Source organism: Polyodon spathula, chromosome 3, assembly GCF_017654505.1.
Source record: "Polyodon spathula isolate WHYD16114869_AA chromosome 3, ASM1765450v1, whole genome shotgun sequence".
Lineage (NCBI taxonomy): Eukaryota > Metazoa > Chordata > Actinopteri > Acipenseriformes > Polyodontidae > Polyodon > Polyodon spathula.
In genome coordinates this window covers 81,506,835-81,528,932 of record NC_054536.1, presented here as the reverse complement: position 1 = coordinate 81,528,932, position 22,098 = coordinate 81,506,835, and the positions used below count along the sequence as shown (strand labels likewise).

Below are 22,098 nucleotides of genomic sequence, written 5' to 3'. Positions count from 1 at the left end.
TTTACCTCAGTGAATTAACTACACGAAAGAGCAAGGAAAGAAAGAACAGCAAAAATAAAAGGAGAGAGGGGGGGGGAGGGAGAATCAGAAGGTAGAAAAAAAGAGTTACAAAACAAAGGATGCCAAATAGCAGTTCAAGTTAAACGGTTTTTTTTTTTTTTAATTCACGAAATAAATAGTGCATAAAGTTCATTCCTTGCCATTTTTAATTCCTTGCCATTTCCCCACAGTAAACAGTGGCTACAGACACATTTTCATAAAGTAATAACATGAGATTTACTTGTGCCTTTTTAAACCTTAACAAGCAATCGAAAATTGAAATTTAACTTTACACACTTCAAATAAAATAAAAACGTGGTAATGGCATTGTAAAATGAAGGGGAAAAAAAGTCACCATTTTGGATGTCGTTTATTACATTCCACATAGGTTGCAACAAAAAATATATAATATATAAAATCTATATAAAAATCACTACACCAGCAAGAATGGCACGGTTTAAGCGAGGCATTTCAGAATGGCGTCCTTGTCTTTTTTCTGTACCATGAGATTCTGACTCGCTCTAAAGCAGCACGCGTTTTTTACCCAGATGGCCTTTCAGAGAGATAACTATGCATGCATGCACATAATCTAGTATGTTTACTTTTTGCCATCTAAAACTTTTAAATAGAGGCTCTCTAACCCTAACCACTCTCCAGGATTTCTTCCCCTTCTTCACTCCTTTGCCGTCTGCCACCCCTCCCCCCCCCCGGACATCTCTGATCACTACTTCATCTCCTCTATGTCGCTGCCATCCCTTCCTACTCCACAAACCCCCTCTATCACCTTCCATCAAAACTTCTGTTCTCTCTCTCCCTCTGTCTTTTCCTCCTGCCCCACCCACTCCCTGTACTCTGCTCACACTCTCCATTACCCTCTGCAACCACTACTAATCGATCCTCCTTCACGCCGCTAATCTTTCATCCTGGCTCTAGAGCCATAAACCCACCATGTGTTTTCTGGACCTTCAACCCACTCTTCCAGGCTGCTGCCCCCCCTCTAATCCCTTTCATTTCCTCTTCAACACCTCTCCACTCTGTTTCCCTTCTGCCTTCAAGCAGGCTTGCATCACCCCCATCTTAAAAAAAAAAAACAAAAAAACAAAAAAAAAACTCCCTTGATCTTCATCCCTCCAGAACTACCATCCTGTCTTACTTCTCCCTTTCTCTCTAAAACCCTCGAGTGAGTGGTACATCGTAAGCTCTCTGCTTTCCTGTCAACACATTCTCTGCTCGACCCCCTCCAATGTGGTTTTTGCCGGGCACCACTGAAACTGCAATTCTCTCCGTCACTAACTCTACTCTCTGCCTGTGTCTATTTCCTCTCCTCTGTCCTAATTCTCCTCGACCTCTCTGCTACCTTTGCCACTGTCGACAACTGTATTCTCCTGTCCTCCCTCGCTGACCCGGGACTCTCTAACCTGGTTCTCCTCCTACCTCTCCGATAGCACGTACCAGGTGTCCTGGCATGGCTCTCCCTCTGCCTCTTGCCCTCTTTCGACAGATGTTCCCCACGGATCAGTCCTACTCAGCCCATTTCTACTCTGGCACACTCCTGTCGCTTCTTCCTCAGCAGCATATGCAGAATTCACCCCTTCCTCACCGACTGTCCCGCCTTGATTATTGCAACTCCTTCCTCCTGGCCAGCCTCCCTGCCTCTGCTATCCACCTCGTCTTTTCCCTTTCTCGTCTCTCCCACATTACACCGCTCCCTACACTAGCTCCCTATCACTGCCAATTACAAACTCGCCTATTGCTGTCTCGACCTTTCTGCTCCCTCCTATCTCCAAACTATCATTTCTCCCTACATCCCCTCCGCACCTCCACCACTGGCAGATTAGCTGTACCCTAAAGACACACCTGTTCAGGCAGTATCTTTAAACCTCACAACTCTGACTACACTAGACTACATGGCACCCAATTGTACCAGTACTTGCATCATCTTGTACTTGTATTGAACTGCAACATACCTTAAATATTCAACAATTGCTCTTAATTATGATTATTTCCTATATCTTGTACTTGATTTTACTCATAGGTATCCGCATTCATGTTTTTTGTAATTGCTGTTATTTGAAATTTACCTTATACATTTATTATACTTACTACATGCTCTTAATGGACTTTACTGGTATAAGCAAATATTTTTACTATAAGTTTAACTGCTTTGTAACAACTAAGTCGCCTTGGATAAGGGAGTCTGCTAATAAATAAATAAATAAATAAAGCTGCTGTGTTGATCATGTGGGTTTTATCTATCTATCTATATAAATAAAATTAAATCTCACATATCACACAGTGCTCTTTTTCATTTGCCATGTTTGAAACTCTTGCACAACTTCTGGAGAGACGGTTAACAAGTGCAAGGTATATTTGTCCCTTCTAGCGAATGCGAACGTCTAAGTTTTGTATCTGAATACATGTCAAAAATATTAATTTGAATATTTGTCCCAGCACTATAACTAACATATACTAAACTTTGCAAGTGATGCTAGTATATTTGTGAGTAAAATTAAACTACTTGGAGTGAACATCACTTAACTGTTTCTTGAACAAGAATATACCAGAATTTATAACAAACCTTTGGTGTTTGCTGTTTATAATTGCATGGATGTATTTTTTAAATTAGGAATACACACAATTAAAACAACTTGGATAAAAGGAGTTAAACCTATAACTATTTTTATTACCACATCAGTCAAACTCACGGTCTTAAAACAGCCGAGTTTTCCTAGAGACTTTCCTGGGGGGGGGGGGGGGGGGGGGGGGGGGGGCTGGGTTAGGCATACAATATTACCTCCCATGACCCTTTCATTATCAATTCACCAGTGTCAGCTTAAACTGTGTCCTCAACAAAATAAATTCCAAACTTAAAATACTTCCACAGTCTGGTTACAAAAATCCTGCTCAGCAGATAACAATAGCATAACATTCTTCAATTTGCTGATTAAATCACTCTGTTGTACTAATCATTGTGTCTGACCAATGTGGGTGGCATTTTGATATATTCAACCATGTGAAAGTCTGTTACACGGGTAGTACTATAACATACTTGTACATCGCCAATCAACCACAGCATTTTTTTTTCATTAAAAAGAATGAGTCAAATAAGAATGCTTTAGTAAACGTTTCAAACCAGCTGTGTACGTAAGCAGGGTTAGAATCTCATGCTCGTCCGCTCGAGGCAAATTTAATCTGATGAGGACTACTTGATGTCTGTGTCTCAGTAGTCCTCTGGGCGAGTAGTTAAAACAAATGTACACATATACTCTCATGTTCAGTGTTGCATTTAAAAAAATGCAGGGAAGTCAATTTTCCAACATGGTGTAGCAATGGTGAATAAGCATTCACAAATGATGCTTAGTAAATAGTCACTCGGAACTGAAACTTCCCTTAATCTTCCCAGCAATACCAACCCCACTTGATGATGTTTTACGTTTGCGTTCTCCCTCTGTGCAGGATGCAAGTTTATCGTCTGAATTTACTGAAACACGTTGCATCTTTTGAAGTAAGCACAAAGTCATTTTACAAAAATGTGGAGCTTTATACTGGGTTACAGTTGTACTACGAGGTCAAACAATAGGCCACGTTTTACTAAACATTTAAAAACTAATAAACAAACAAATAAATAATTTAAACATAATAAAGTTGAGTTCTTATAAACAGTAACATGTTTAATGCTTGGAACTCGCTGTCTGTAGCTTGGTGTTGTTTACATTATCGTCAGCACATTAAGTGATTGGAAGCTGAAATTATTTTTTTGAAACACACTTTTCTTATATCAATACAGTACTGGTGGCCAATCAGTTTGTTTGAAAACCAGGCTTTAAATCGCTGATAATAGGTGCACAAGCGGGGATTCTGTGGAGCGCTCTGGGGCTCAAGCACCATTGGGGAAAACAATGTGCTGCATAGTGCAAATAGATAACCTGTTCTGTCAATATAGTCTGGATGCTTCACAAGCAGAATTGTTATTGCAGCTTTTAAATATAAAATTCATGTACACAAAGTCTCCCAGCTTTCTTGAAAAGATCAGCATTTCCCTTGTTTTTTCTTTTGTATTTGTTTTGCTCTCATTAGTATTTATGGTAGATTCAGCATCCATCAGTTCTGGCAAATTCTACTGTACTTCCTGAAGCGGTTCTCGCACTGCTCATTTAAAAAATAAAAAATAAATAAAAATAGCCACCTAGCTAACAATTTCATATACATGGCCACAGTGAAACATAATTCATAGCCAGCCAACATTTTTGTAAATAGCAACACATGTAATGTACAATAAAATAAACATTTTAGTTGTGCCATCGTTGTCAATTTCAGGCAGAGCTTCGTGGTCGGCAAGGTGACACAGCTGAGAGAATGTTCCTCTGTCATCCCGTCTGGTGCTGTCAGTGTCAGCTTCTCACCACACAGTACATTTAGTCCATCAGCAACGAGGTGAAAACAGGTGATTGATCGATCTGTATGAGTGTTTACGAAGGTGCTTTGTTTAAAAAAATAATAAAAATCTAAATCTAAATTTATAACTGTATTTTTTAGCAAAATAAAATCTAAGTCCATTTTTAGGGCCCTCAAATGTTGTTGTTGATTTTAGCTTAGGCTCACATAAGGGTTAGTAAGTTACATCAGGACTTTTCAAAAGGTACTAGTCTTTGAACTAGTAGCACGACATTGTTAGTTTCTAACCCTGCATAAGTGTACAAACATGCTAAAGCTCCAGTTCTGTAATTATGTGCTTATAGGACACTAATATTGCGTAGGATTTACCATGCTGATTGTGCATTTGGATGATCAAAAAAGCTGGAAGTGGGGGGGGGTTCTGCCAATTTTCACCTCCAGTACCTCACATTTTTCTGCAATTGTAAACAGTCCACGTTGCAAAAGAAGAAAGACTTATTTAAAACTATGCTCCCTAAAGCCATTCACAAGTTTTTCCAGAGATAAATACATGTTACATCAGTCTTGTTTGTAGTTAACACAGCTTTTTAGGACAATGGTTTATGAAAAGACTGCTGTACAATGTTTTCTAATTAAGGATGCACCGAATCCAGGATTCAGCCCGAATACCCACTTTTTGAGCAGGGTTCGGGTTCGGCCGAATACTTATGATTCGGTGAACCGAATCAGAATCCTATATCCGCCCAGATGCACATCCATTTTAATATATACTTCCAATGTGTGCGGTCCAAATCAGACAAAACCGGTAATGAATGTAACTGTTGTATTTAATAACATCAATATGTTTGATGAACTCAGCTCTCAACTCTCTAAATTACTGGTGACGCAAGTACTAAACACGTCACACAGCTGCTGAATGCAAACATACCCACGTGTGCAACAGTACATTCACATCACACTTTTCATGGAGTAAAGTTATGCAGTAAACCTGTGATATATAGTAACGGCAAACTGTTGTAGACTTTGTTGCTTTCTCAGAGACGTGTTCTAGAGATCATACTGAGAGAAAAAAAATTTAATTGGTGCACAGAAATATATATTTTTTGTAACTTTACAACTGTCAGATGTGCAAGACGTTGTTGAACAGTATTCTTTAGTAAATTACATTTTACTTTACTGTAATGTCTCAACACAAGTTAAAACCATTTGGGAACAGCTGTGTTTTATTAAAATTTATATATATCCTCATAGCGCTCAGATCAGGTGACACAGGTTGAAACGTCATTAAAGAAAATAGTGGGTTATGGCAAAGATGCAGCTCTCCTTTCTTGTAAATTTTAAGTAAACAGTTCTGTATTTTTTTGGACGTTTCTGCGGTGGGGGGAGGGTGCTAGCAGTAAATTGTGTAAAGTTTCCCTGTTTTTCATTCAACAGTCTCCTTCAGTTTTCTTGACAGTTTTTGTAGATTTGGTATTCGGTTCGGTATTCAGCTGAATCTTTTGATGGATTCAGTATTCGACCGAATCCCAAAAACTTGGATTCAGTGCATCCCTATTTCTAATAACTAAAAAACTGAAATACTAGAAAGAATAATTGACTTAGCATAACTGCTTTACATTCTAGAAAAAAAGCTATGTTTTTTCTTTACTATTGTAAATAGGATGCAGTAGTCTACTAAAGAGAGTGAAAGAGAGATGATCCTCTTATTTTATCATCTAAACATCACTGACAATTTTTTGTTAATTAACATTACTTATTTATATTAAAATTATGGAAGGAACAGTAGCATGTCACCTCTGTAAACATTGTTAAGGTTATGTGTAGACTAATTCTTAACACATGCCCTCAGTAGGTTTGCTTGAAACCAAGCACCAATCTAAACTTTTTTTTTTTTTTTTTCCCAGCAACATATAATGGTTACAGAAGGACTTTGACAATGTCCAAAACACAGGTCCAGCTGTCATGTCTGCCAACAGATGAAACATATTTTAACACACATGGGAGAAAAGCCAATCTCACTTATCCGGACAGACTGGCGCTTAGTTTCATCACAGCTGCTAAAGGACATTTTACAGCCTTCATAGTGCCAGGTACACTACAGCTGTAGACCAGACAGACACTGGGAAAAAATCTAATAGGATTGTCCTCCACACCACAGTCTCAATTGAGCTCCCAAAGGCAAATATAAGGTGATGCAAGTGTGCTGTTTGGCTACTCTGCCATTTATAAAAGCAACTGGTAATACAATTACACTGCACCACCACTGGGTACCAACTGTGACAGTTTATCATCAAACTGCTAACACAATGCTATTAGAAAATAAGTGGCCAGTTGTAAAAGCTGATGTCAACAACTGTGTCCTCCACAATGACACAAGCAGTTGTGGTTAAAGATTATTTCAGTTACAGAACACAAGTTGCTGCGAGTTATTAAAAGCAATATCATTTTTTATGAATTAATTCATCCTTGACCAATAGGAGTCTGCAGCACACCCTAACCCCAGTTGAATTTTGTATACTTGCAGATAAAGCGATACTACAGCCTGTTGCACCTCCAAAACATAGCAAGCGATTTTAACCACTTAAAGCATTATACTGTACATAATAGCTAAATTGAGGCCCTGAACTGTGTACAATAAAGCTACCATTCCTTATGTGGCACTGTGTTGTTTGAGAGCTATCTTCAACCACACAAGATTTAATAGCTGGGGTCACTTAAAACCCTTATCTCCAACCTCTTACCGGGGTCTGGTTTTTAAAAGCGAAAACTGATAAACATTAAAAAGGTCTGATCAGAAACAATCTACTACAGTTAAGTTGATTTATTTAGTCCATCTGCAGTCACCATGCGTATGCTTGTACTTTGAAGACAGAATTACACTCAGTAAAAGAATTAACCCTTATGGTATGAACAGATAAAATCTAAATTCAACACTGTTGCTCAACACCAGGCAAAACTATTTTCTGAAGGTCTAAAGAGCAGTATCAGTTTTGTGAAGCATTTGGCTTTGATACTATTTTTGTTTCTAGGACTCAAAAGAGGAGGAGCAGGAGGGATCCAGAATACTCCCTCCAGTTTGTTATTAAATTAATTTAAATTATTTAATTTCAACAGCAAACTCATTCGATTTTAATTTTCTCTTCATGACATGAAAAAAATCCAGTCACAGACAATAACTTCAATCCCCTTCTCACTGTTAACTTAACACTTCTTAGGCAAAACAACAAGACACTGCACTCACAGTTGAGCAACGTCTTTTCACTAAGTCAGGGGTGTCAAACTCAAGGCCCTTGGAGGTACTTTATCCGGCCCCCCGCAAAGTTCATTCATTCCAGTGTAATTTGGCCCGACCCACTTTGAGTCTATTGCGTTATTACACGTAAGAACACCAAATCCCATCAGAAAAGTAGCGGGAAGCTCAGAGCTAAAGAAACAGAAGACATCAAGAGACAGCCAATCATATCTAGTGCTTGGTGCTTAAGGTGTTTTCTGTTAGACACTGCAGTCTACTGGCCGTCAAAAATGATAATGTAACTAAAATTGTCCAAGAAAAGGAAGGCAGACTGTTTCTGGAAAGGTGGGAGTTTGAATATTTATTTGTAGAGCAGTAAGAAAACCCCATTTGCTTGGTATGTAAGGGAAGTATTGCGATGATGAAATAATTCAATTTAAGGCACCACTATGAAACAAAAAGAAATATGGCAAGTTTGAAGGAAAGCAAAGGCAAGAAAAGTTGGCTAAATTAAAAAGAACCCTTGATTTACAGCAGACTATGTTTAAAAAGGCAAAAAGTGAAAGTGATGCGGCAGTAAAGGCAAGTTACCTTGTGTCAGAGCTAATTGCAAAGTTGTCAAATCACTTTTCTGAGGGTGCTTTTGTAAGACTGCATGCTTTAAGTCACAGAAATATTCTGTCCTGAGAAAAAGCGTGTGTTTTCCAATGTCAGTCTTTCAAGAAATACCGTGGCTGAAAGAGTGTATGACCTGGCTAACGATCTTCAGAGAGCTCATTGAAAAAGCAAGCGATTTCATAACCTTTTCACGACTGCTCTTCACGACAGCACAGATATTACTGACACCGCTGCGCTGTTATCTATTTTTATCCAAGGTTTTAATGCAGACTTCACTATTACCCAAGAGCTTTTGGATCACTACCACAGCAAACAACATATTTCAACTTGAGAAGTGTGACCGCAACATGAAATTACAGTGGCAGAAATTAGTTGGATTGACAACAACAGACAGGACGTCTCCCATGTGTGGTGAGTGAAAAAAAATGGGCTTGTTGCTTTGGTGTGCAAAAAACTACAAGAGCTGAATTGTACCACTGTATTCTACACCAGCAAGTGCTATGTGGGAAGGTGCTGAAAATGGATCACATAATGGTCACGGTTGTGAAAACAATAAATTTCATCACAGTAAAAGGTTTGAATCACCTGCAATTCCAAAAGTTGCTTGACGACCTTACTGCTTAATATGGTGATTTGCTGCACCACACCGAAGTTCGCTGGCTTAGAGCAGTGCAGTACTTACAAAGTTCTTTGAACTGCATCAAAAAATAGACGTTTTCATGCACAATAAAGGGGGAAAAAAATAGACAACTTACAGATGCAAAGTGGTTGTGTGATTTGGGATTTCTCTGCGATATAACTGACCAGGCTGTAAACAAGTCATAACTGAAATGTAGGACGGTGTTAAGGCGCTTCATCTAAAGTTACTTGGGTGGGAAAAACATGCAGCAAGGAAACCTTTCCCATTTCCTAATGTGCCTAGCTGTATGTGATTCTATGGTGGATTTTACTTTTCCTGGCAGTGCGTCTGCTGCAAAACTAAACGTGTTGCATGTGGAATTTGAGCACCGTTTTTCAGATCTTCATAAGTAGCAGTTCCAGTTGCAGCTTTTTTCAAACCCATTTTGCATAGATGTGGAAACTGCATCAGAAGACATCCAGATGGAATTTATTGAATTGCAGTACAATAGCGCACTGAAGGCTAAGCTTGATTCTGTCTCGGCTGAGCAGTTTTACCCGTTCCTTCCAGCCACATTCCCACAGCTCCGCATTCAGGCTGCACGCGTCATGTCAATGTCTGGCAGTATGTACTTCTGCGAACAGCTGTTTTCACTGATGAAGATTAATAAATCCGCTCACAGATTTCGTCGAAACGGCAAGCATCTACACTCCGTGCTAATGATCGTTTCAGCACAAAACATGGATCCCGATATTGACAAGCCTGTCTCACGAAAAATGTGCCAGATTTCTTCAGTAAATGAGAACGCACAGGGCAGATAACATGTTTTAAATTAATAAGTCATATAAAACATACATGTGTATGTATTAAAAACTGTGAATATAAACATGCACTTTCTATATCACATATTACAATATAAAAAGTAAAAAGTGTTAATTTTGTGGTCCGCGAATCAAACGTTAAATTAAGATATGGCCCTTGGTAAAATTGACTTTGACACCCCTGTACTAAGTGGACCTAATTTTTCCAAACAAATTTCTCAAAAGGGCCTGTGGGGTGGACATTTAAGTTATCTACTTCTACAAAAACACTTGTAAGCAGTCCTTGCACAATAGTATTTACCAACTATAATCTAGATGAACAAATATCTGTCAACCACTTGCAATATAAAGCCTATATTTGCTTAGTTGGATTCTAGCAATGCACAATAAAGGCATTCTGACCATGTGCTTAAATCGTATTTCAGCTGAGATTATTCCATCACATCACACCCACTACAGAAATGTATGCCTCACAGACTTTTACTTCATAGCTCTGCGGTTTAGAAAAGCTCACTGGACCAAAATAAACTGCTCATAGTTTCTTACTTCGTGGTTCTGAGTCGCTGTGTAGTAAGAGGCTGAAAAATTCAACAAGTTGCTCTGAATGAGCATGGAAGCAGATAAATGCTGACCTAGGGACAGCTGAGGCAGAATGACCATTACATGTGCTCCATGCAGCTAATTCCTATAGAGTTAACACAGTGGCGATAGCTCATCTGAATCACGTATACTGGCCACCATGTCTCTTTTCCAACAGTAAATTGACGCTTTATGTATCACAGAAGATAAAACTGTGTAAATGTGACAATCTTTTAAAAGAGGAAAACATGCCATAGATCTATACATAAATTAAAACACTTGAGAATATTCCACAGGCAGCCTCTGTCAGTATGAAGTGAAAATCCCAGCAGTAAACAGATATATGTCCATAACTGCTACAAATCCAATTCTGTAGGACCCCTCTTCAACCGAAAAAAAAATGTTTGTCCATCAGCCATAGAATTCATATTACAAATGTTTTCTTCTGTAACTTACAAGAACATCCCCAATGTAACTCAACTCTAATTAGAAAGACCAGTGTTATTGTCTTTGTGAATGTTTTTTCTTCATGTACAAATATCACACCCAAGGATCATTCTATGGTCCCACTATAGCTACTGGACTACTTCTAAAATATGTTAAGTTATTAACCTGAACAAAGCATCAACCAAGTTTGTGTGTCTTTCTTATTTTCTGCTTGACTATTATAGAACTACAAACACGAAACTATGAGCAAACATCCACTCCCTCCTCATTACATATTGTTACTGTTGAAAAGGAGAAATGTTAACAAAAGAACACAAACATACATAATATTAAACTGTATATGTGATAAGCTCAGTTGTTTTGCATAGATGGCCATTCCATAAGAATGTGCTTAATACACTAATTGACTTCAGACTAACAGTAAGCATTTACTTGTCTTCTTAATTTTACCTTTCTGCTTGCAGCAGAAATGAGTTTAATATTTTTTTGTATATGAACTACATATTTCATCACAAACATTTATGTAATAGATCATTGTTGTTATCATAATAGCAGAGATTTCTTTCTGCTTAGTAAGCATATATTCACACAAACAGATATGCAAAGTGAAGACTAAAAAATGCAGGGGAGGTTTGAAGGTCATAAGGTGTATGGATAGCTGTTGTATACTGTAGCTGAGGAAACTCACTATGAGAGCAATTTTATGTTGAAAGCACAAATGTATTTGCCAAGCCATTTTTTAAAGAACAAAAGTCAAGGTATTTAGGGAGGTAACATTGACCAAACTTCTGCAATAAGACACAGAAAATTCACCTTTCCCTAACATCTCAGGTATGTATTTTCTCCCCCACCCAATCACAAGCCTTTCATTTAAAAAAAAAGTGAAAAGCAAAACTTAAAAATTCTATATCGGAATAGAAGGCAAACATGCATTACAAGACAACCTATTTATCATTGCCGACCGTGACCGGGGGTTCCCAGGGGACGGCATACAATTGGCCACGCGCTGCCACGGTAGGGAGTGCTTAGGTTGTCAGGGCAATCCACGATTCACTGCGCAACAGCGACCCCTGTGGGTGACAGGGTGCCTGCGGGTCTGCAGTGGAGCCATTCAGATCTGTGTTGTCTTCCGGCATTATAGGTATGCTGGCTTTGCTGTTGATCCGCAGTGCTAAAAAATGACAGCTTGGCAAGAACATGTTTCGGAGAATGTGTGTTTCAGCCTCCGTTTCCCGAGTCGCCGAGGGGTTGCAGCGGTGAACTTGGATTACTAATAACACAATTGGCGATTCCAAATTGGGGTGAAAACCAAAGTAAAAATCATTGACAGTGACTAAATTATATTAAAGAAAAGAGAAAGAAAGAAAGAAAACTTATTTGTATAAGGTACAATACGCTCACTGCATGTTATTTGTGGTAAATAGCAGTGCATTGTCCAGGGCTAAAGCCAGATAATATGGGTTACATCCAGTGAATAAATAATCAAGAAATAATTATGAAAATGAACAGAAGGCATAAACAGTTGTACAAAGTAAATAGCAAGCTGCAGATATAAATCAAGTTACACAATACTGGCTTTGATTACTGCCCAGTGAACTGGTCAGCAAACCAGGCTGTTTAAAATTCTAAGAACTCCGTCAAACCATATGCAAAGAAGATATATATATATATATATATATAATATATATATATATATATATATATATATATATATATATATACATACATACATACACATACACATACACACACACATTAAAATTAGTTTCTTCTTAAGTTGTGTGAACCAGTTATTTTATGAATAAACATTTTAATACACAACTTTGTTCTGGATTCTGCTGACTGTGGGACACATGCAGTAATGAGCACTGCCAGTTTTCTGCTGTGTCTGGGATTTCAAGAATGAAAATATAACAGCATGCCTACTGAAAGCCGGGTCAACACTGCCTAAGTGCTATTGATATATGGCCTATCCTTAGTTTTCATGTTGTCATCAAGTAAAATAAATGTTACAAGGTCTGCTTTGCGGCTGTTGTATTAATAATATAAACTTCAACAGCGATACAGAATTGTACTAAGAAAGATCATAGGCTATGTATAATCCATAGAAGAAAAATACTAACAATAACTAGGCTAAAAAAATGGAATTAAATGCTTAGTTTTTATCTTTTACAATCTTAGATGTGCTTTTAAAACACCCTTTTAAAACAAATCCACCATCTTGTTCTGAAGGTGCGCTCACTAGAAGTCATCTTCCAGTTTTATGATCACTCATAGTCTGCACAATAAGTCAGAGGTGCAATATTCACATGACACAAAACCCTTGCACCTATTTCGCAGTAATGAACACTAAACACATTATTCTAGTCTAGATTATATAAACACTCCAGGTTGATCTGGAGTATTGGCTTGAAAGCCAAATGCCATACTTTTGGTACTTAATATACCTACTAAAATCTGGGACCATTATATTTTTGAAATATACAGTAATGCATCTGACAAATGTCAATATAAAAGTAAGCAAGAGAGGCAACGGGAAACAAATGTTTTATTAATCTTTTCTTCCCACAGTATTGGGAACCAATTTTCATTCCATCTACAGTAAGCTTTACAAAAAGAGGACCCTCTGGCCACAGCTGTTGGATTTGGAGCCAGAATCTGCCCACGGGTATTGCAGGCGTCTGTGTATAATAGGCCAATTATAAACCAAGGACACATTGAAAATCCATGGAAACCCCTCTGAAACACTAACATCACTCCACCTTATTTGTTAATGATAGATGCAAAAAAAAAAAAAATATCAAAACAATACGGGCCAGTAAACTGTGGATTGAGGGCACCAAGTAGATGCCAACACCACTTCACTGCAATCAAAGCTTGCTGAAATTAGCCATCGATTCGGAGCCTCAGATAAATCAACAGCATTACTGGAATCAGCATACCACAGAGTGTAAACTTCTTTATCATGAGCACATTCCAGCCAGCTCTTTGTTCTAGAATCCAGGCAGACAATTTAGTTAACAGTCAACCCTGATAAACAAATGAACAGTAGCTAAAGGTCAAGCATGTCTAAAAAATCCCCCCCCCCCCCCCCCCCCCCCCCCCCCCGATTTATTAAATCACTAAGTGAGATTAAAATTACTTTAGTTTGTTACAGTTCAGTTTGAAAATGTTTTTTTCAAAGATTAATGATGTACTTCCAAAACTGGAACAATGAATCCATTCCAGTTGCATAAAGTATTATCAAATTAAACAAAAAATAAATATAAATGCAATGACACAAAAAACAACACACACAAAGATCGTATAGCAGTCAAGCCAAAGTGTTCTTTAAGACAGAGTGGTGAATTAATAAATAAATGATTTATTACTGTACTATATATGTTCTGGAAAAATCAAAGCATTAAAATGTTGTGTTTTTTTTTATTTTATTTTTTTTTTTTACTCAGGACTTTATGCTCATTAACATAGGCTCCAAGTGCTATTGTCTTTTACAACTACATGAGAAATGTTTTCTGTATGTCCTGCTGAGAGCTACTTTAACAATGCCTCCATTTTCTTTGCCTTTCTCCTTAACAAAAGGCAATCAGGGTAAGAAATTCAAAATGCTAATTGAAAACGCTGATGCAGTGCCTTAAAACACCCCAAATCAGCACAAAAAACAATAGTTGTGGAAATGGCACATGATCTGGTCTTTTAGAGACCAGTGCATATTCACTCTCTGGTAAAATTTATAATTATCACTTGAGCTTTAGAAAATGACAACATGATTATGATGATTTTCACACATCATATATATATGTTCTGTATAGTCTCACTAATACGGAATGATTAGGACAATAGTATATTTTATATATTATAATTCTAAATATACACTGTACCACTGCTCAAATTCGGATCCATGAGCGGAACAGAACAAACCAGAAAACACTGATGTGCAGCAATAAAAATGATTGTGCTTTATAACATGGAAACGACAGCCCAATCCTCCCATCTCTGGCAGCAATGCTTAGCTGGGAACTGGAGCACAGACTTCATTACACTGTATTGATCAGACCAAACAAAGACCCTGGATTTATTGATCATTCAAACTGAAAGAAAAAAACAAATGGCTTCTCACCAAGGATGCAAGGAGCAGAATGCAGGTCGGTGCGACTAACAGATTACAACCAAATAGGACCATCCCACAAAAAGAGAGAGATTGGAAAAATTACAATCTTTTAGGTAGATTTTTAATATTCATGAGATGGGCTTTCACAGTAATGCTCACGAGAGGTAGATGGTTCAGAGGAATAAGTATGACAAAATGAATAATGGTTATTGAGGTGAATGCACAGTAACTTCTATAAAACTGAGCCGGAAACTTAATAAAAATGAGCAACCATTGTAGAAGACAACAAGACCATATTAGGCAAATGGCTATTCTACCTTCACAGACTCTCCTTTCTCACATACACAATGTATTTGTTCAGCTGATAAAGGGTCCATGTTCAGCTGAATGACACATGTTCATTAATCATTATACCCAGTTGCTGATTAATTCCCGAAAGCATGCATCATTCTGCACTGCAATCACTGCATAATGTACTTATACCAAGTACTTGCCAATAAGTTGACCGTTTAAACCCCACCTCAATCCCGGCATACACTTGCTTAAAAATGTATTTTTCACTAACCTGACTGAATTGAAATAAACTAAGCCCTTAATAAAAGTGAACTTAAATTGAATGGAATTTGAATTATATGTCTCTCAAAAAAAAAAAAAAAAAAAAAAAAAAAAAAGACATTCATGATCAAAACCACATTTTGTTCAATCAGCCTTTGGGGCTTTTCATTAACATATATTTTTTTTTAAACCATTCCTTTAGAAACTGGTATAGTGTTAAAGTTTAAGCATAACAGAATTATGTTAAATGCTATATAGTTTAGTCTATGCATGTAGGCAAGAAGAAATACCTTGGGGTATATGTTTAAAATAAATCACCACTTTTCTTACATTTTAGACAAACTGTTTTTGAAAGGCTTCAATAGATATGACAGACATAAGCCACGGAACACTTATTCCAGATTTCATAATTATATCATACAGACTTGTAGTTCAGCTTGTGCAGTAGTCAGTGGGGATCGTGATCTGCTGTATTTGTAAGTTAATTCCATAGTTATCAGGAACAATAACTAAGATCATAATGAAATGGTCATTCCTTCACTAGATCTGAAATGGCCTTAAAATCTTCATGCTGCCTCTCAAAAAAAAAAAAAAAAAAAAAAACAAACAAAAAAAACTGCAATGTTGTAAATGTCATCGTCAGCATCACAAGTGTTTGTAAAACTTGTGCTTTTTGCAGTTCAGTTTGGGACAAATACAAACTTATATATTTATGTTAAAACAATGCAATGTTTCCAAGCTTTACCAAGTTACTATTAGTTTTCCTAAAATAAAATATAGATTTATAATCTTACACAATAATACAGGAAATCCCATTTTGCATATAGCAAAGTCACTGGGGCTTACATACGGTGGGAATGTCAAACTTCAATTTTTCCAATACCCTCAAGCACTCTAGATGGTTTCCCATTTACAAATAGAGAATATAACCTTCTTTCTGCATTTAAAGTGAATAACCACAAGCTAAACAATTATTCACTCTTCTACCTCACTTTTTTTTTTTTTTTTCACAAACTTGGTCAAATTTGCCTGAATGATTCCATTGAAAACCAATGAGGCAGTTGTTTGTTGTCCAATGGCTGATCTTCTGCTAATCTTTTACTGCACTAAAAGGCAGAATAGTATCAAATGTAAATATTTAATTTATATGAACTATGGACAACACTGTTTTACTAACTATGTTTTTTTTTTTTTTAATAATGTATTTCAGATTTGAATATGGCCAGTGTGTTTTAGCTGCTGGTTTTAAGGGCACAGGGTAATTTACTCAGAAGCCCCAAGAGCTTTTGAGAGCGCCTTAAAGAAAACGAAGCAGTGCCCTAAAACAAAAACAAAAATAGTTCGCCATAACTCAGGACTTTTTATCAATTACATATGATTAGTGTGCACAAGGCTGTGGTAAACTTGAATGGCTTAACTTCACCCCTATTCCGCTATAGCCTAGATCTGCTGAAACAAAAATAATTTGATTATACTTGCACTCTTTTTTTAAAGAATAAAAAGACAGCGTGTTGTTACAACTGTTTAAATAACGTTCCTGTATTTTTTCTTTTCATTATAACATCCCAACCAATTTTTACACGTCTAACTTTAAAACTAGTTTTAACAATGTCCACTGTCGTGCACTGACAGTGTCAGGATTACTGCCTACATTGTCAAACAGCAATAATGATACATGATGTGCTCCGGAACAGAAAAGCCAGAGCGATCGATCGATCGATAGATAGATATTTAAATCACTCTTCCTGCAGTGATTTAGAGCAGTGGTGCGCAAACTTTTTATATGACACCCCCTTTTCTTCGTAAACCCCCACCCCCAAAACTTTATATTTTAACAGGTTTTTTTCTCCTAGATATAACCACAAAGTCCAGATTTAGGTAAGTCTGGTCTTTTTGTGGGTAAATCTAGGAAAAAAGTGATTTATATTCAATCTGGGAAAAAAACACCTGTTAAAATATTACTTACTTTTTTTTTTTTTTTTTTTTTTTTTTTTAAACACCTTTTGCCTCATATATGGAAGCCACCATTTTGGCTCTGTTCACTGCAGTTTCACAGACACGCCCCAAACATTATTTCTCTGGTTCTACAATTCCTAGAATGATCATCAACGGCTCATTTGAAAGGTAAGAATTTAGACTAATTAGCTTTCATTTATGTATTTAAGATGTTCTATCCTTAAAAAAAAAAGAAAAAGAAAGCCCCTTTAGTCATAGCTGCACCCCCTTTACTGACTCTCCGCGTCCCCCACTTTGCGCACTGTTGATTTAGAGGACAGATCTCAAACCCCAGTGCACTAGAGTGGACATTTTTTTAAATAACTTTGAAACAGACCTTAGTTTTAACTGTAAAAATGTGTCAGGACATCAACAATTTAAAGAAAAATTACAGGTACGTAGTGTAGCAACATGAGGGGACATATAACACTATTATTCAGAACATTGCTACTTTCTCTTTTAAGAGAGTTATAATAATCAAACTAATCCATGGTTACTTACTTGTATAATTTGAGTCATTTTAGTAAAATTACAATAAGATGATAGTCCTTAATTAAGAAAAGACACGCTTTCTCAGAACATTAAACCAGACCATACTGAAAAAAGCATTTTCTAATGGTACATTAAAATATCCAAAGTTCCATCAATTTTCAGGTTTTGTTCAAATCTTTTCTCCTTTAAAAATAAACTGCTTAAGCTGGCAAACTGATGTTTATGTTGTAATATAAGCTTTATTGAGTTATATGATGGAAAAAATTAAACATCAAAACATAAATTCCCCTATACCTCAGTTGTTCAAATATTCTTGTAAAAATGCTCTACATTCTGACCATGCAAGTTTTAAACTGGCTACAATCTTAATAGCATGGAAATTTGATTTACTACTGAAACATGCATTTTGCTTGGTCTCATGCAACAAATGTATTATGTGAGCAAACTGAAGCTGTCTAGTTTGGACCTCATAATAACGTATCTATCTAAGAATGTATTTATTTTTAATTTCATTTTTTTTTTTTTTTGGGGGGGGGGGGGGGGGGGGGTCAACTTTTGGGTGAAAACCCCAAAGATGTCCCCCTTAAATAATGTAAAACATATGTAGCATTTATCATATTTGTTGAATAGATGTGCATAGTAATGCAATTCTGTAAAAGGAGCTTTAACATGATATTTTTTGTACTCTAACTGCTTTTACAGTGCAATGAACCCATAACCCAACTGAATAATCTAGCATCATTATGTCCAGGAAATTACCATTTAGAAGAGGCTGGCCTTCAAGTACACTCCCAGACACAGCTGCATTGTACTCATCTTCTGAAAATCCAGCGTTGCACAACTGGGATCCTCTGCCTTCAATGGGAATCTAGGAAACAAAAAAAAAAAAACACAATAAAATGATTTTTCAATAATATACTCCACACTAAAATGGATATCAGTTTACCCCGCATCGCATAACTCTGCAAACATTGTTTTTTCTAAAGGGCAACAATTAAGGTAATAAGGGCAAAAGGGTTAACCATTTGCCAAGGAACATGGCAAAGCATATACAGACCTCATTCGTTTCGTGAGGTTTGAGTGCAAGAAGCCTTTTGCCACCGTTTGAGATAACACCCATTTAGTGGTCAAGTGGAAGGAAAGATGATGTAAATAAGCATACAATGCTGAAAAGCATTAAGACTTGACTTATTAGGATAGCAAAGCACTTGTTAATAATACCTCATTCAGACATGCAGCTGGGTGTGTATTAAACAAATTTATTAGAAAAAACAATCATATAACAAATTACATTGGTTTACAACACTTTTAATAAGTTCTTAGAGCACTTTGCCTGATTTTACACAAATTCCAGAACTTCCTAAGGTTCTTTAGGTGTGCAAAGTGGCAGTGAATGAATGAATCATGAACAAGGCCATTTGAGTCACAGTTCAGTGAAAAGGAACCTTCCCTTGTTTGATACCTCTATTGAGTTTTGCCTTTCCTTTTCAACAGAATACACACAATGGCTTAACCGAGCCCCCTCCCCCCTATAAAAAGGGCACTACATGATCAAAATGTGAATAATATGGCCAAAGGAACTGGACATGTTTATAGGATAAAAGGAAGACTCATTTTTATTGTTTAAATGTGCACACTTTCTGAAGGTTACAGATCAAATGCGTGTTTGAATGATAAAGAAATTATGCCACTTAAACTATGAATACCCCATTCGAATTAAACACACCAGCAATTCAAAATAAAATTAAATATGCTTTATTTTTGTAATTACGAAGAAAACTTAATTATCCAAGCAAACCAAAAACTCTAAAACTAGCCATCGATTATGTTTGTTATTACCACATTGTTACCTATAATGAATTAAAAACACACACATGAAAAAGCTGTCCATGTTACCTCGGCAATTACAAACTGTACACCTCCCTCCAATATGTGGGTTTATGCTTTAAGTAAAATATTTAGGCTATGCAGTTTAGCAAATTCATGAACTGCCAAATACATACCAATATGTAGCCCCCCTTTTCACCCACTTCAAAATCTCATTTCATTGTGGGGCGCTCAAGAATGTGAATTGTGAGTTTAAAGGCATGTAGTGCATTATGGGTATCTCTACCACTTGCCACTTTCAATCTTATTTCCAGACAAAAAGGGAAATATGTCCTGAACATCTTGTTTCCCGCCTAGAGCCCATAAGACCATTAATTTGACAATTTTAAGTGACCATCAAAACCATCCAATTATGTTACAACACCGGAAGACTGAAAATCAGGCAAAAGTATAGACATGGTAAAGGTTTGAAAAATAAACAGTAACAATTCAATCTACAACTGCTATTATAAAAAATTAAGCACTTTAATGTTCTTCCAATAATAATGTGTGTTATATAGCACGGCTATGAACTGAGACCGTGTAAAATGATAACTTTTTAGCACGGAATACTCCACTAAATATCGACTAAGTTGCACTAGTATTTGCAAATTAAAATCTACCAAAAAAAAAAAAAAAAAAAAAAAAAAAAAAAAAACACATAGCCAAGCCATTTAAAAAAAATACATGAGAACTGTTGTAAAAGGTCCATTTAACAGTCCTTCTTTTATTTTGGCAAAACCGTGTGTGTGTGTTATATATATATTATATATAATATATATAGATATACTATAGATATATATATCCATTTGTACACATGTTTACAAATATACATTTACTAATGAGGTCTGCATGTACAAAGTTAATTAAAATACTGTACAGACTTGAAAACAAAAAAATTAACATGGAAGTGTATCAGGTTTTATGACAAAAAAAAACAAACAAAAAAAAAAAAACCTTGGGACTATTTTACAGCACATTTAGTATTTGTTGACCGGAACATTATATCTGCTACTTACTTAACCCAATGTTTGTGACTAAAACGTTTGAATTGCAAAAATGTATCCGATACAAATTTACACAGCAAGCCACAGATGAGACACTTTCCTTGCTTCATTTTTTAACACCGTGGACAGTAACCTTAGCAAAAACTAAACCATGAGTACTTGAAACATAAGTTGTAACATAATATACACTTACAACAATCTACAAATCCAAACCAAGACATAAAAGAGAGTTCCTCTTAGGAAGCTTAATCATATTCCCCACCCGGTCTTTTTCTGCAATTACACTAGAAAGCACAGCGAACATGCTGAAAGAAACAGCAGACATCGTTCGAAATTTCACTTGTTATAAAGCGCAATTCTGCAATAAATAACGGGTACTGTAGTTATTTGAGTTTTCTGGTGTTAAGAATAGTATTTTTTTTTCTTCTACGAGGTTTTGTTGTTGTTGTTTTTATGCCTGCAGTTAATCACTGCCGGAGCACACTTTATGTTTTCTCCAGCATCGTCACAGAAAACATACCCGCACCACCCGGCTACGATTCTAGATTCGTAACAAAAAAAAACGTTACCTGCGAAGCTGCAAGCAGCAATAGCAGAAGCACCCCTGAGCCTTCTCTCAGGTACATCGATAGCGATTTTACTTTCTTCTTCAGAATCCGTATTTCTATATTTGTTCCACTCCCGGGTTGGACCTATGTGTTAACGATGATCCTTACAACAAAGGCAGCAACGGGAACTATAACAAGCAGGCTCTCTACTCCCCTCCTGTACACTGAGCTCACAATGTGGTACTGAGGCTGCAACTCCCTTTACAGCCAACCAATACAAAACCCCTTGCACAGACAGACACCTCGCTGTCTCTCCCTGCTGGTCGTCTATTTCACTTATTCCCCCTAATGGGTTTTACTGAAAGTGCGGAAGTTTGGCTGGAATCACAAACCCCTCCTCCCTCACCACAACAAAAAGAAAATCTCCTCTGCTTTCTTTCAATCCCCACCCAACCCCCATCACACCAGTGGTTCAGATGAGAAGAGGCAGGCAGTTTGTAGTGAGAGATTTGCAGGTTTGAAGGCATTGTCTTCACTTTCTTCCTGCCTCTGTAATGTTGTGGGGGGATGTTGGAATAACCATTAGAGGTAATCTCACTGTAATTCCACAGCTTGTATGTTAAAGATTTGTTCTGTCCCCCGTTTTATTCGTTAACACTTCTCCGACATTCTAGCTGTCTGTCTGAATCGATTGAACTGAACAGTGTTATCAATCCAGTACACTGAAATGTTTTAATTAAAAGGGCACTGTTTACCAGGGTTCTGAAATTCACT

The 22,098-nt window shown here is 36.9% G+C and overlaps 1 protein-coding gene across 1 annotated transcript in view; it reads right to left on the bottom strand.

The window, feature by feature from the left end:
• Window positions 1-21,649, bottom strand: part of LOC121313487 (cadherin-2-like) — a 62,126-nt gene extending 40,477 nt beyond the window's left edge. The window contains exons 1-2 of the mRNA XM_041246091.1: window positions 21,346-21,649; window positions 18,663-18,771 (exon numbers count right to left, since the gene is read on the bottom strand). Coding sequence (XP_041102025.1) covers window positions 18,663-18,771; window positions 21,346-21,402 — 166 coding nt within the window. The 5' untranslated portion in view covers window positions 21,403-21,649. The remainder of the gene's footprint in view (window positions 1-18,662; window positions 18,772-21,345) is intronic.
• Between the last annotated feature and the right edge of the window lie 449 nt (window positions 21,650-22,098).